At 41.2% G+C, this 12,263-nt stretch overlaps 1 protein-coding gene and 1 long non-coding RNA gene across 2 annotated transcripts in view; one reads left to right on the top strand and one right to left on the bottom strand.

Annotated features, from left to right (window-relative positions):
• Positions 1–11,642, bottom strand: part of aldh3a2b (aldehyde dehydrogenase 3 family, member A2b) — an 18,944-nt gene extending 7,302 nt beyond the window's left edge. The window contains exons 1-5 of the mRNA XM_071337452.1: positions 11,481–11,642; positions 10,918–11,149; positions 2,435–2,520; positions 1,228–1,436; positions 996–1,113 (exon numbers count right to left, since the gene is read on the bottom strand). Of these exons, the coding sequence (XP_071193553.1) occupies positions 996–1,113; positions 1,228–1,436; positions 2,435–2,520; positions 10,918–11,149; positions 11,481–11,642 (807 nt within the window). The remainder of the gene's footprint in view (positions 1–995; positions 1,114–1,227; positions 1,437–2,434; positions 2,521–10,917; positions 11,150–11,480) is intronic.
• On the top strand, positions 11,062–12,263 carry LOC139536819 (uncharacterized). Its single transcript, XR_011667401.1, has 2 exons — positions 11,062–11,192; positions 11,490–12,263. It is a non-coding gene; the product is annotated as an uncharacterized lncRNA (long non-coding RNA).

Below are 12,263 nucleotides of genomic sequence, written 5' to 3'. Positions count from 1 at the left end.
GCCCTCGCTTCATACTCGTCGCCAAACCCACTGGCTCCAGGTCATCTACAAGTCTCTGCTAGGTAAAGCCCCGCCTTATCTCAGCTCACTGGTAACCATAGCAGCACCCACCCGTAGCACGCGCTCCAGCAGGTATATCTCACTGGTCACCCCCAAAGCCAATTCTTCCTTTGGCTGCCTCTCCTTCCAGTTCTCTGCTGCCAATGACTGGAATGAACTGCAAAAATCACTAAAGCTGGAGACTCTCACTAGCTTTAAGCACCAGCTGTCAGAGCAGCTCACAGATCACTGCATCTGTAAATAGCCCATCCAATCTACCTCATCCCCATACTGTATTTATTTATTTATCTTGCTCCTTTGCACCCCAGTATCTATTCTTGCACATTCATCTTCTGCACATTCTACCATTCCAGTGTTTAATTGCTATATTGTAAATACTTCACCACCATGGCCTATTTATTGCCTTACCTCCCTTATCCTACCTCATTTGCACATGCTGTCTATAGACTTTTCTACTGTATTATTGATTGTATGTTTGTTTACTCCATGTGTAACTCTGTGTTGTTTGTGTCGAACTGCTTTGCTTTATCTTGGCCAGGTCGCAGTTGCAAATGAGAACTTGTTCTCAACTAGCCTACCTGGTTAAATAAAGGTGAAATAATTTTTATTTTTTACATCGCATCCCTAGTAACAATGTATTTGAGAGTTAACAAGTGCTCATTGTGCATTTGGAGATGAAATATAGTTGATTTCCTTTTGATTTTAAACCAACGCCGTCTGTTTTGCACCAACGTTTTTGTTGCTAAACAACCTACCTGTCTATAATTATAATAAGCTTGTGAGAGCACTGGTTTTGTGGGACAAAAACGTCAGGAAAAAGGCCTCCTTTTTCACTCCAACAAAAACTGTCAGTACCTTCATGGTTGCTACTCAATGCTTAGTTAGTGAAGCCAGATATATACTCCTTTTTATACTCCCAACATAGTGAGTTGTACTTTGATGGACTTCTTGATCTCCTCCAGCACGCGGCCCTGAATGCTGGGCTCACACAGGATGTAGTCTGGAGCGATACACGTCTGCCCACAGTTAGAATACTTCCCCCATGTCACACGCCTACAGGAGAGAGAAGAGGGAAGGGAGGGAGGGACAAGGCGAGAAACGGAAGAGAGTTAGAACGTTGTATCTGTGTCTGTCTGTCCGTTTGTGTATCTGGGTGTGTTCTCTTACCGGCAGGCGATGGGGATGTCACAGTTCTTGTCGATGTAACAGGGGCTCTTGCCCCCCAGCTCCAGGGTCACGGGGGTGAGGTGTTTGGCTGCTGCCTCCATCACCAGTTTCCCCACCATGCTGTTCCCTGTGTAGAACACATGGTCGAACCGCTGACGCAGCAACTCCTGGGTCTCTGAGACACCCCCTGTCACCACTGGGTACAACTCCTAGAGATGCAGGGAAAAACACATTGTTATGTACAACACATTATGCATGATGTTATATACAGATTACATAGAAATACATTTATGTCATTTAGCTGATGCTATTGTCCAGAGCAACTTACAGGAGCAATTAGGAATAAGTACCTTGCTCACGGACACATCAACAGATTTGTCACCTAGTCGGCTCAGGGATTCGAACAAGCTACCTTTCAGGTACTGGCAAAACACTCTTTACCGCTAGGCTATCTGCCACCCCTACAGCGGTAAGGGTACACTATGGCTTTTTAAATGCCGACACTAAACCTTCTCTCGAAAAACTTTTGAAGCGCAATTGAACAGGCATTTTACTTGTCTATAAAGGAACGCCATTTCTGAAACGGGACTCATACGTCAATCACAAGGCGAACAGAAATGTCATTCAAATAATCTCGAGCTGCACGCAGTCAGACCACTCTCTCCTAAAAAAGTACTTTAAAGTTTGTTAAATACCGTGACTTACCAAGACATTTAGTAGAAAGAAAACACATCTTCCGCTCGGAATCGACTCCTAAGATTGATTCTTTTTGGAGCGGAGATGACCGATTAGTTGCTGTACTCCCGAGAACACAAACGTTTTTCATAGCGAGCTAGCGAGGGACCGAGAGAAAGGGGAGGGGCACAGTATAGGCAGGTAGACCACCAGGCAGACAGAGTCAGAACCATGCACTAGGCCTATCTATCGGCAATCAAAAGCTACATATCGCAATGGAATGCTGTATTTTGCAATTTCTTGGGCCTATCATCAATGAATAGGCTAGAATATTCTACACGCAACAGACCAAAGACTGAAAACACACTTGCATCATTAGCGAAGAGAAAGCACAGGTGAGCCAGCTGCACTGTGATTAAAATTTTGTGGGGGGGGGGGATAAATATATTTTTTCTATTTGGGAGTTTTCTTAGCATTAAGATGTTTAAACGTTCAACCCCCTAGTGTGTGACTGCGTGTGCATGTGTGTTACCTTGTCTATGTAGGCGGGCAGCAGGTCCTCCATAACCTTGGCGGTGTGGACACACACCTCAGACGGCTTCACCACAGCAGCGTTGCCTGGCACAGAGAATAGTACAGTTGTCGTTAGCATTAGCTTGAGGATGCTAAGACAAACAATGGAGTTATTGGTTAGCACTGGGGTAATAAGTCTTGGGGCAGACAAACAAAGTTGGAGTTGGAGTGATACCTTATGAGTCGGGACAGACAGAATGTGTTGGCATTTACTGGCATAGAAAGAGATCCTTATTCTGTTTATATGTTTACTTATCTCTTATTCAGTCTAATCCAATGTTTGGTTCACACCTGCAGAGCCATTATGACGTTACATTTACATTTTATTCAGTTGGGGGGGGTATGCCAAGTTTGGGAAACTCTGAGTTAGCAGACACTCTTAAGTGTATTTAAGAAGTTTAGTAGGGAAAACAACCACATATCACAGTCATTGCAATAGACCCTTTAACAAAATATATTTATCACATATGATATTACAGTACTATATGTCCCTCTGCAGCCACCATCCACCGGGATGACTGGTGTGTGTGTAAAGGGCCTTCTGTAAGGCAAGGCAGAACTCTCACAGAGTGAACGGCCATAACCTTGCCTCTGGTAACTGATAGCAGGGTTAGAGAATAAAGTCCAGCCCAACACACACATTAATCAATAACAGTCCAAGCTCAATGCCAACAGCTATTTACTTGGCTGAATGCTAAATGTCTGTTAAATATATTATGCCATTTCTCCATTACAAGAACCAGGAGGAACTAGGATGAAAGATAACCAGACAAGATGTTTCCTCAAAGTGTTTCCACTACCAATCCAATCAGAATGGGAACTTGTTACTGGGAGAGTCAACTGGGAGACTCATTGTTCCTGTTCCCAAGAAAGCTAACGTAACTGAGCTAAACGACTACCGCCCTGTAGCACTCACTTCCATCATCATGAAGTGCTTTGAGAGACTAGTCAAGGACCATATCACCTCCACCCTACCTGACACCCTAGACCCACTCCAATTTGCTTACCGCCCCAATAGGTCCACAGACGACGCAATCGCAACCACACTGCACACTGCCCTAACCCATCTGGACAAGAGGAATACCTATGTGAGAATGCTGTTCATCGACTACAGCTCAGCATTTAACACCATATTACCCTCCAAACTCGTCGTCAAGCTTGAGACCCTGGGTCTTGACCCCGCCCTGTGCAACTGGGTACTGGACTTCCTGACGGGCCGCCCCCCGGTGGTGAGGGTAGGTAACATCTCCACCTCGCTGATCCTCAACACTGGGGCCCAACAAGGGTGCGTTCTGAGCCCTCTCCTGTACTCCCTGTTCACCCACGACTGCGTGGCCATGCACGACTCCAACTCAATCATCAAGTTTGCGGACGACACTACAGTGGTAGGCTTGATTACCAACAACGACGAGACGGCCTACGGGGAGGAGGTGAGGGCCCTCAGAGTGTGGTGTCAGGAAAATAACCTCACACTCAACGTCAACAAAACAAAGGAGATGATTGTGGACTTCAGGAAACAGCAGAGGGAGCACCCCCCTACTCACATCGACGGGACAGTAGTGTAGAGGGTAGTAAGTTTTAAGTTCCTCGGCGTACACATCACGGACAAACTGAATTGGTCCACCCACACAGACAGCGTTGTGAAGAAGGCGCAGCAGCGCCTCTTCAACCTCAGGAGGCTGAAGAAATTCGGCTTGTCACGAAAAGCATTCACAAACTTCAACAGATGCACAATCGAGAGCATCCTGTCGGGCTGTATCACCGCTTGGTACGGCAACTGCTCCGCCCACAACCGTAAGGCTCTCCAGAGGGTAGTGAGGTCTGCACAACGCATCACTGGGGGCAAACTACCTGCCCTCCAGGACACCTACACCACCCGATGTCACAGGAAGGCCATAAAGATCATCAAGGACAACAACCTCCCGAGCCACTGCCTATTCACCCCGCTATCATCCAGAAGGCGAGGTCAGTACAGGTGCATCAAAGCAGGGACCGAGAGACTGAAAAACAGCTTCTATCTCAAGGCCATCAGACTGTTAAACAGCCACCACTAACATCGAGTGGCTGCTGCCAACATACTGACTCAACTCCAGCTCACTTTAATAATGGAAATGGATGGAAATTGATATTACATATACATATTCTTTATCCCTTTACACTTGTGTGTATAAGGTAGTAGTTGTGGAATTGTTAGTTAGATTACTCATTGGTTATTACTGCATTGTCGGAACTAGAAGCACAAGCATTTCGCTACACTCGCATTAACATCTGCTAACCATGTGTATGTGACAAATACATTTGATTTGATTTGTTACGTCTCAATTAAGGCTTAACCAGAGAAATATAGATCATTGGATGTGGGCCAAACCACTTAAACTACAAAGATCTAGATGCTCCATAGACCCACCGCTCTCTTCCAATTGGAAGACTGGTTAAAAAATATATATGATTTCACCTTTATTTAACCAGGTAGGCCAGTTAGGAACAAGTTCTCATTTACAACTGCGACCTGGCCAAGATAAAGCAATGCAGGGCGACACAAACAACAACACAGAGTTGAACATGGAATAAACAAACGTACAGTCAATAATGCAATAGAAGAAAAAAAATACAATGGAATTTGAGAAATGTTCATGCACAATATTCACTTCAACACAACACTATGACAAATGCTGACTACTGACCAGTTAAAAGCTCTCTGGTCAAATGCTAATGATGTTAGACTAATACCCCACAGGGGGTTGGGATTACACAGTAGAACGGATCAATCAGTTAGCCAGCTAACATGCCTAAATGCTGAAATAACTTTACATTTTTCAGAAAGATAAGCTTGAAATGGCCATGGTCTAATTGACTCAACAACCAAAAACACACAGTACCAGTCAAAAGTTTGGGAACACCTACTTACTCAAGGGTTTTTCTTTATTTTTCTTATTTTCTACATTGTAGAATAATAGTGAAGACATCAAAACTATGAAATAACACATTTGGGAATCATGTAGTAACCAAAAAAGTGTTAAATAAATGAAAATATATTTTAGATTCTTCGAAATAGCCTCACTTTGCCTTGATGACAGCGTTGCACACTCTTGGCATTCTCTCAACCAGCTTCATGAGGTAGTCACCTGGAATGCTTTTCCAACAGTCTTGAAGGAGTTCCCACACATGCTGAGCACTTGTTGGCTGCTTTTCCTTCACTCTGCGGTCTAACTCATCCCAAACCATCTCAATTGGGTTGAGGTTGGGCGATTGGTCATCTGATGCAGCACTCCATCACTTTCCTTCTTGGTAAAATAGCCCTTACACAGCCTGGAGGTGTGTTGGGTCATTGTCCTGTTGAGAAACCAATGATAGTCCCATTAAGCGCAAACCAGATGACATGGTGTATTGCTGCAGAATGCTGTGGTTGTCATGCTGGTTAAGTGTGATTGAATTCTAAATAAATCACAGACAGTGTCACCAGCAAAGCACCCCCACACCATCACACCTCCTCCTCCATGCTTCACGGTGGGAACCAAACATGCGGAGATCATCTGTTCATCTGATCATCTGGGAACCAAAAATCTGAATTTTTCACTCATCAGACCAAAAGACAGATTTCCACCGTACTAATGTCCATTGCTTGTGTTTCTTGGCCCAAGCAAGTCGCTTCTTCTTATTGGTGTCCTTTAGTAGTGGTTTCTTGCAGCAATTTGACCACGAGGGCCTTATTCACAAAGTCTCCTCTAAACAGTTGATGTTGAGATGTGTCTGTTAGTTGAACTCTGTTCAACTCTGTTCAGCATTTATTTGGGCTGCAATCTGAGGTGCAGTTAATTTCCGATTTCTGAGGCTGGTAAGTCTAATAAACTTATCCTCTACAGCAGAGGTAACTCTGGGAATTATTTTCCTGTGGCGGTCCTCATGAGAGCCAGTTTCATCATAGAGCTTGATGATTTTTGCGATTGCATTTGAAGAAACTTTCAAAGTTCTTGAAATTTTCCAGATTGACTGACCTTAATTTCTTAAAGTAATGATGGATTGTAATTTCTCTTTGCTTATTTGAGCTGTTCTTGCCATAATATGGACTTTATCTTTTACCAAATAGGGCTATATTCTGTATACCCCCTACCTTGTCACAACACAACTGATTGGCTCAAACATATTAAGAAATTCCACAAATGAACTTTTAAAAAAGTATTCCAGGTGACTACCTAATGAAGCTGGTTGAGAGAATGCCAAGAGTGTGCAAAGCTGTCATCAAGGCAAAGGGTGGCTACTTTGAATTAGTACTACATGATTGGTTACTACATGATTCAGCGCTATCTAGCTCTGATATCTCTCAACTATACTGAAATGTTTATCATACAATTTCAATCTATCTAATTTAATAGAATCCACAGATTGCGAGTTGAAGATAAGTACTTTTACTAAGAGTATTAGTATATTATTAATTGACTGACCCGGTCTCTCCAGATCTCCTAACAGTACTATTTCTAGGGTCAATTTTAGATCAATGTTCTGCATTTTAAGCCATTCCTGAACCTGAGACCAGAAACAGGCTACATGAGGGTAATACCAAAATAATTGATTCTGTATCCTCACAACAAAATCTGCAGAGCTTTGATGATTGAATGCCCCGGAATATTCAATATTTTGTTGGTGGCAAGAATTCTATATAATAATTTTAGCTGAAAATCACAAAGTCTTAAATCTTCAGTTGTTTTATATATCAACTCATACACCCTGTACCATGGAATCGGTACATAAAAAAACCTCCTGGTCCTCAAATGAAACTGGTATACTTTCCTATATATGCTATTTTTATTCTTCCGCCAGTTTTGATCCTATATATTGGGCAGATTCCCTACCTCCTCCCACTGCCACCTGCCTCCTCCATTTTGGGGGTAATATTCAATTGTTTGTACTGTTGGATTGAGCAGACCTTCCCGTACAATTCTGATAACTCTACCATTCCAATGTAAAATATAATTTAAAAACCAAATACGCTTTCCAAACATCTTTCCCATAAATACAGGTATTTTATCAAACAGCAGTTTTGAGTTCAGCCATAATATTTGTTTTATCTTTTCAGGGGGATGAAATTTAAATTGTAGCCAGCTCTGCAATGCTTGTTTGAAAAAGAGAGATACTTTGAAAAAATAAGAATTTTCGAAAATCGAAAATGAGACATGGCAAAAAAAATCAAAAAGGACATTTTTAGTAATCTACTTATTTAGGGTTCAAGTAAAACTTTTGAATAAGTGAAGCTTTTAGAGAGGTTTAGTGCTTCTATATTTAATAATCTCAACCCACCCAATTCATATCCATTATATAGATAGGCACGCTGCATTTTGTCTGGTTTAGCGTCCCAGATAAAGCAAAATATGTTTTGCTCATATGATTTGAAAAACGAGTCATCAGGAGTAGGCAGCACCATAAGTAAGTGAGTAAACTGAGATATGACTAAGGAGTTAATCAGGGCAATTTTTCCATAAACCTATCCATGGTTGCAGGACCTTGTCTATTTTTAAAATGTTTCTATTGAAATTCATTGTGGAGAGCCTATTTATATCTTTTGTGATAAGAATACCAAGTATGTCTACTTCACCATCAGCCTATTTTATAGTTAAATTGCAGGGTAATGTAAAAGTTGTATTTTTTAAAGATCCAATACGTAATATTGTACACTTATCGTTTATTTGCATTCTTTTGTAACTTATTTTTTTAACTTATTTTGGTATTTTTAAAAACTGCATTGTTGGTTAGGGGCTCATAAGTAAGCATTTCATTTGAAGGTCTACATCTGTTATATTCGGCGCATGTAACTAATACAATTTGATTTGATTTGAACATTTGATTTGATTTATCATATTTTTAGGTTTTAGTCCAGAGAATCCAGAAAAAGTATCTAGATCTTCAATGAGACATTGCAGGGATCTAGCTTGGGGACGTAATATAAAACTTGAGTCATCGGCATACATGGACACCTTTGTTTATAAGCCATGGATTTCTAATCCTCTAATGTTGATATTTTAGTAGCTAGCATTTCGATGGCCATAACAAATAGATATGGTGACAGCGGACACCCTTGTTTAACTCCCCTTGACAATTCAACACTCTCTGAGAAGTAGCCACTATTTACTATTTTACACCTGGGGTTGTTATACATTACTTTTACCCATTTTATAAGAGAATCAGTGAAATTGGCATTTATAAATAAAATCCAGTCTTACTTTATCAAAGGCCTTTTCAAAATCCGCTATAAATACCATTCCTGGCTTCTTAGATGTTTCATGATGTTCTATAATTTCTAGTAGTTGTCATATATTATCTCCAATGTATCGTCCATGTAAAAAACCTGTCTGATCAGAATGAACAATACCCGGTAAAGCCCTTTTAATTCTGAGTGCTATGCATTTCGCTAGTATTTTTGCGTCACAACACTAAAGTGTAAGGGGTCTCCAGTTTTTTTTTAGATAGACTGGATCTTTATATTTGCCATCTGGGTCTTGTTTTAATAATAGTGAAATCAAAACTTCCTGCTGAATACCTGACAGACTACCATTTCTATAGGAGTATTTAAAACAAGCTAGCAATGGAGCTTTGAGTATATCAAAAAAGGCTTGATATACCTCTACCGGATTGCCATCAAGCCCTGGGGTTTTTCCAGACTGAAAGGATTTAATAGCCTCAAAGTTATTCCTCTGTAATTTGGCCTTCGCACAGAAAATGTTGTCTTAGTTAAAAATAAATGGTTCTCCAGTAAACATTGATTAAATTTCCAATATCCCGTCCACATGGTAATTCTATAAGAGTTATGTGAAGACCAATTAGATGATGATCCGATCGCATTCTGTTTCCTATTAAAACCTTTTTAACCTTTGATGCGAGAAAGAAAGAGACAAAAAAGTAGTCAACGCGACTAGCTTGATTAAGTCTCCTCCATGTATATCTCACTTGGTCAGGGTTTTTTAGTCTCCAAATATCCACTATTTCTAAGGTGTCCATAATATTTGTGATTTCCTTAAGGCCATGGTGATGATAGTTATAGTCTCCTATCATAATGATTTGATCATTTGTTGCCTGTAAATTCAATAAATTGGTATAAATATTTTCAAATAAGTATGGATCATCCTGATTTGGACCACATAGATTATTAATGAGCCAAATCACTTTTTTGTCCACTTTCATATTCAAAAAGATCCACCTTCCTTGCGAATCATTCTTGACTATTTGCACATTCATATCAAATGTTTTGTTAATTAAAATCATCACACCTTTTGAGTTCCTTTGTCCATGACAGAAAATTATTTCACCACCCCATTACTTTTTTCACGCAACTTCATCTAAGGATGTAGAGTAAGTTTCCTGTAAACAGTATACGTTATATTCCTTTTCTTTTAGCCACGTAAAGACTAATCTTCTTTTTTTATAATATGCTAAACCGTTACAATTATAACTGGCTATACTTATTTCACCCCTTATCATAACTAGATACTATTCTCAGTCTAAATTGACCATAATTAGTGCTTATGACGGTCAACATTTTAGATGTCAAATGTCTGATATTTAGAATCCAAGAAACAGGTTCTAGCAATATTTGTTTTATTCCCTTGCCTGTGAGCCAATGCCACAGATGTTAGAAAATTGGGTCAATATATTATGTGTGTAGTAAATCTGAGTAGGTTGATGTGTATGAATTTGGATGATATAACCCTGTTAGGTCTTTGTAGATAGAAGGTGTAAATTAGTCATAAATAGGGATACATTTGTCATCAAAAAGAAAGGAGGATCAAGGCAATCTTCTTATAATTAAAATGCCTTTATTCAATGGAACAAAGATTTTAAAACTCTGACCCGTTTCGGCAGCATATCATTCGTCAGGGAGTACAAAGACACATGTCTAAGTGAAGCTTTCTTAATTAACCAGAAAATGTGTGGTTATTTCTGGTTGTTTATCAACGTTAGCTGGCTAACTTTGTAGTATACCTCTCAGGTGTTTACTGTGGTGCTGTTTGTATACAAACAACAAAGTGATCATTGGCAAGAAGCTTTTAAAACAGACAAACGTGAATAAAACAAACGTGAACAATTCAGAAGTACATTCACTGGTGGCCATCTTGGAAGGGGGAAAGATGGAGGGCTAGATGATCATGACTGACACAATACAAGGACGGAGTCTCACCCTTGGAGGGTAAAGTCCCTGATAGTGGCAGTGCTCAGAGTTCACATGCATGCATGCAAGCACACACAAACACACACACACACACACACAAATTGATAACAGTCAAGGAACTTTGAACCTGTCTTTGATAGGTAAGAGGCTGAGAGGAAAATTGCGCAATACTGATTAAAAGGACCTGGCCTGAGAGAAGCAGAGACGAATGATTGGTCTGGGGATAGGTCACACACAAACACACACACAGACACACACTACCCAACCCCCCCACTCCCCCCTACCTGCAGCGATAGCCCCTATAAGCGGCTGTATGGTAACGGCCCAGGGGTAGTTCCATGCTCCTATGATGAGCACCACTCCCAGCGGTTCAGGCTGGATGTAAACAGTGTCTGAGATGGTCAGGAGGTTCTTCTCAACAGGCCGGGGGGCAGCCCACTCTGCCAGCTTCTTCACTGCAAGGACAATCTCCCCTTCCAGGCCCAGTGTCTCATACAGCTGGGTGCCTGCCTCACTCTGGATGAATGGAGGATAGAAGATGGATATGGACATAGATGAGGTTAGATACATGCACACAGACACACGTGTGCGTGTGCAAACATACGCTGCAAAGACAGACACACAAATAGATTTATGCACATGCTCACACACACACACACACACACACACACACACACACACACACACACACACACACACACACACACACACACACACACACACACACACACACACACACACACACACACACACACACACACACACACACACACACACAGACACACACAGACACACACACACACACTCCTCTCTCAGTCACGCTGTGTCTGTCTGCTTGTCTCTCTACCTTGTTCAGGTCTTTCTTGATGGCCTCAGCTATCTCCTTCTCTCTCTCCAAGAGGAATCTCTGGAGGTTCTTCAGCTGGCGGATCCGGTGTTCTAAGGGCTTCGACCTGCCAGTGAGGAACGCTTTCCTCGCGCGCTCCACCGCCTTCTGCTCACGGGACATTCTACAAGAGGTGATGGATGGGTGGATGTTTCAAACACGCCCCCCAAAATAACATAAATGTTTCTACTGTAAACGAACGGCACTATTCACAACCATTTTATCTTTTATACTCCTGAGTCACACAACCGTGTTGTCATCAACACAGCATATCAGGGAGGGATGATTTCATCTATTGGCTATAATGTTAGATAGTCAACATACTGATATGAGTAGCCTAACTATGTTCATCCTGGGCTCGAAGACGTAACATAGTAAATGTAAATCTGGGACACTCAAATTAGTCAATATGTTACGTTTGGTATGGTTACATAAGGCAGAAGGTTACTTAAGCCAAAAACAAAAGGAGGGGAGCTTGGTCAGGGAGGATGGGTGTATAACGCAAACTTCTAGCAGCCCAAAAGTTGTGCGTTTGAATCACATCTTAGACAACTTTAGCTTTTTAGCTAACAGCAACTTTACAACTACTTAGTACATTTTTGCTCTTTTGCAACTACTTAGCATGTTAGCTAACTTTTCCCCTAATCCTAACTCCTAACCCTTAATCTTAACCTTAACCCAACAAGTCAGGTGTATTCAGGATGCTTTGAACATTAAATTCAATATTAAACATTAAACTCAAAA

Source organism: Salvelinus alpinus, chromosome 13, assembly GCF_045679555.1.
Source record: "Salvelinus alpinus chromosome 13, SLU_Salpinus.1, whole genome shotgun sequence".
Classification (NCBI taxonomy): Eukaryota; Metazoa; Chordata; class Actinopteri; order Salmoniformes; family Salmonidae; genus Salvelinus; species Salvelinus alpinus.
The sequence above is the reverse complement of the archived record's forward strand: the minus strand, read 5'-3'. Positions and strand labels throughout refer to the sequence as shown.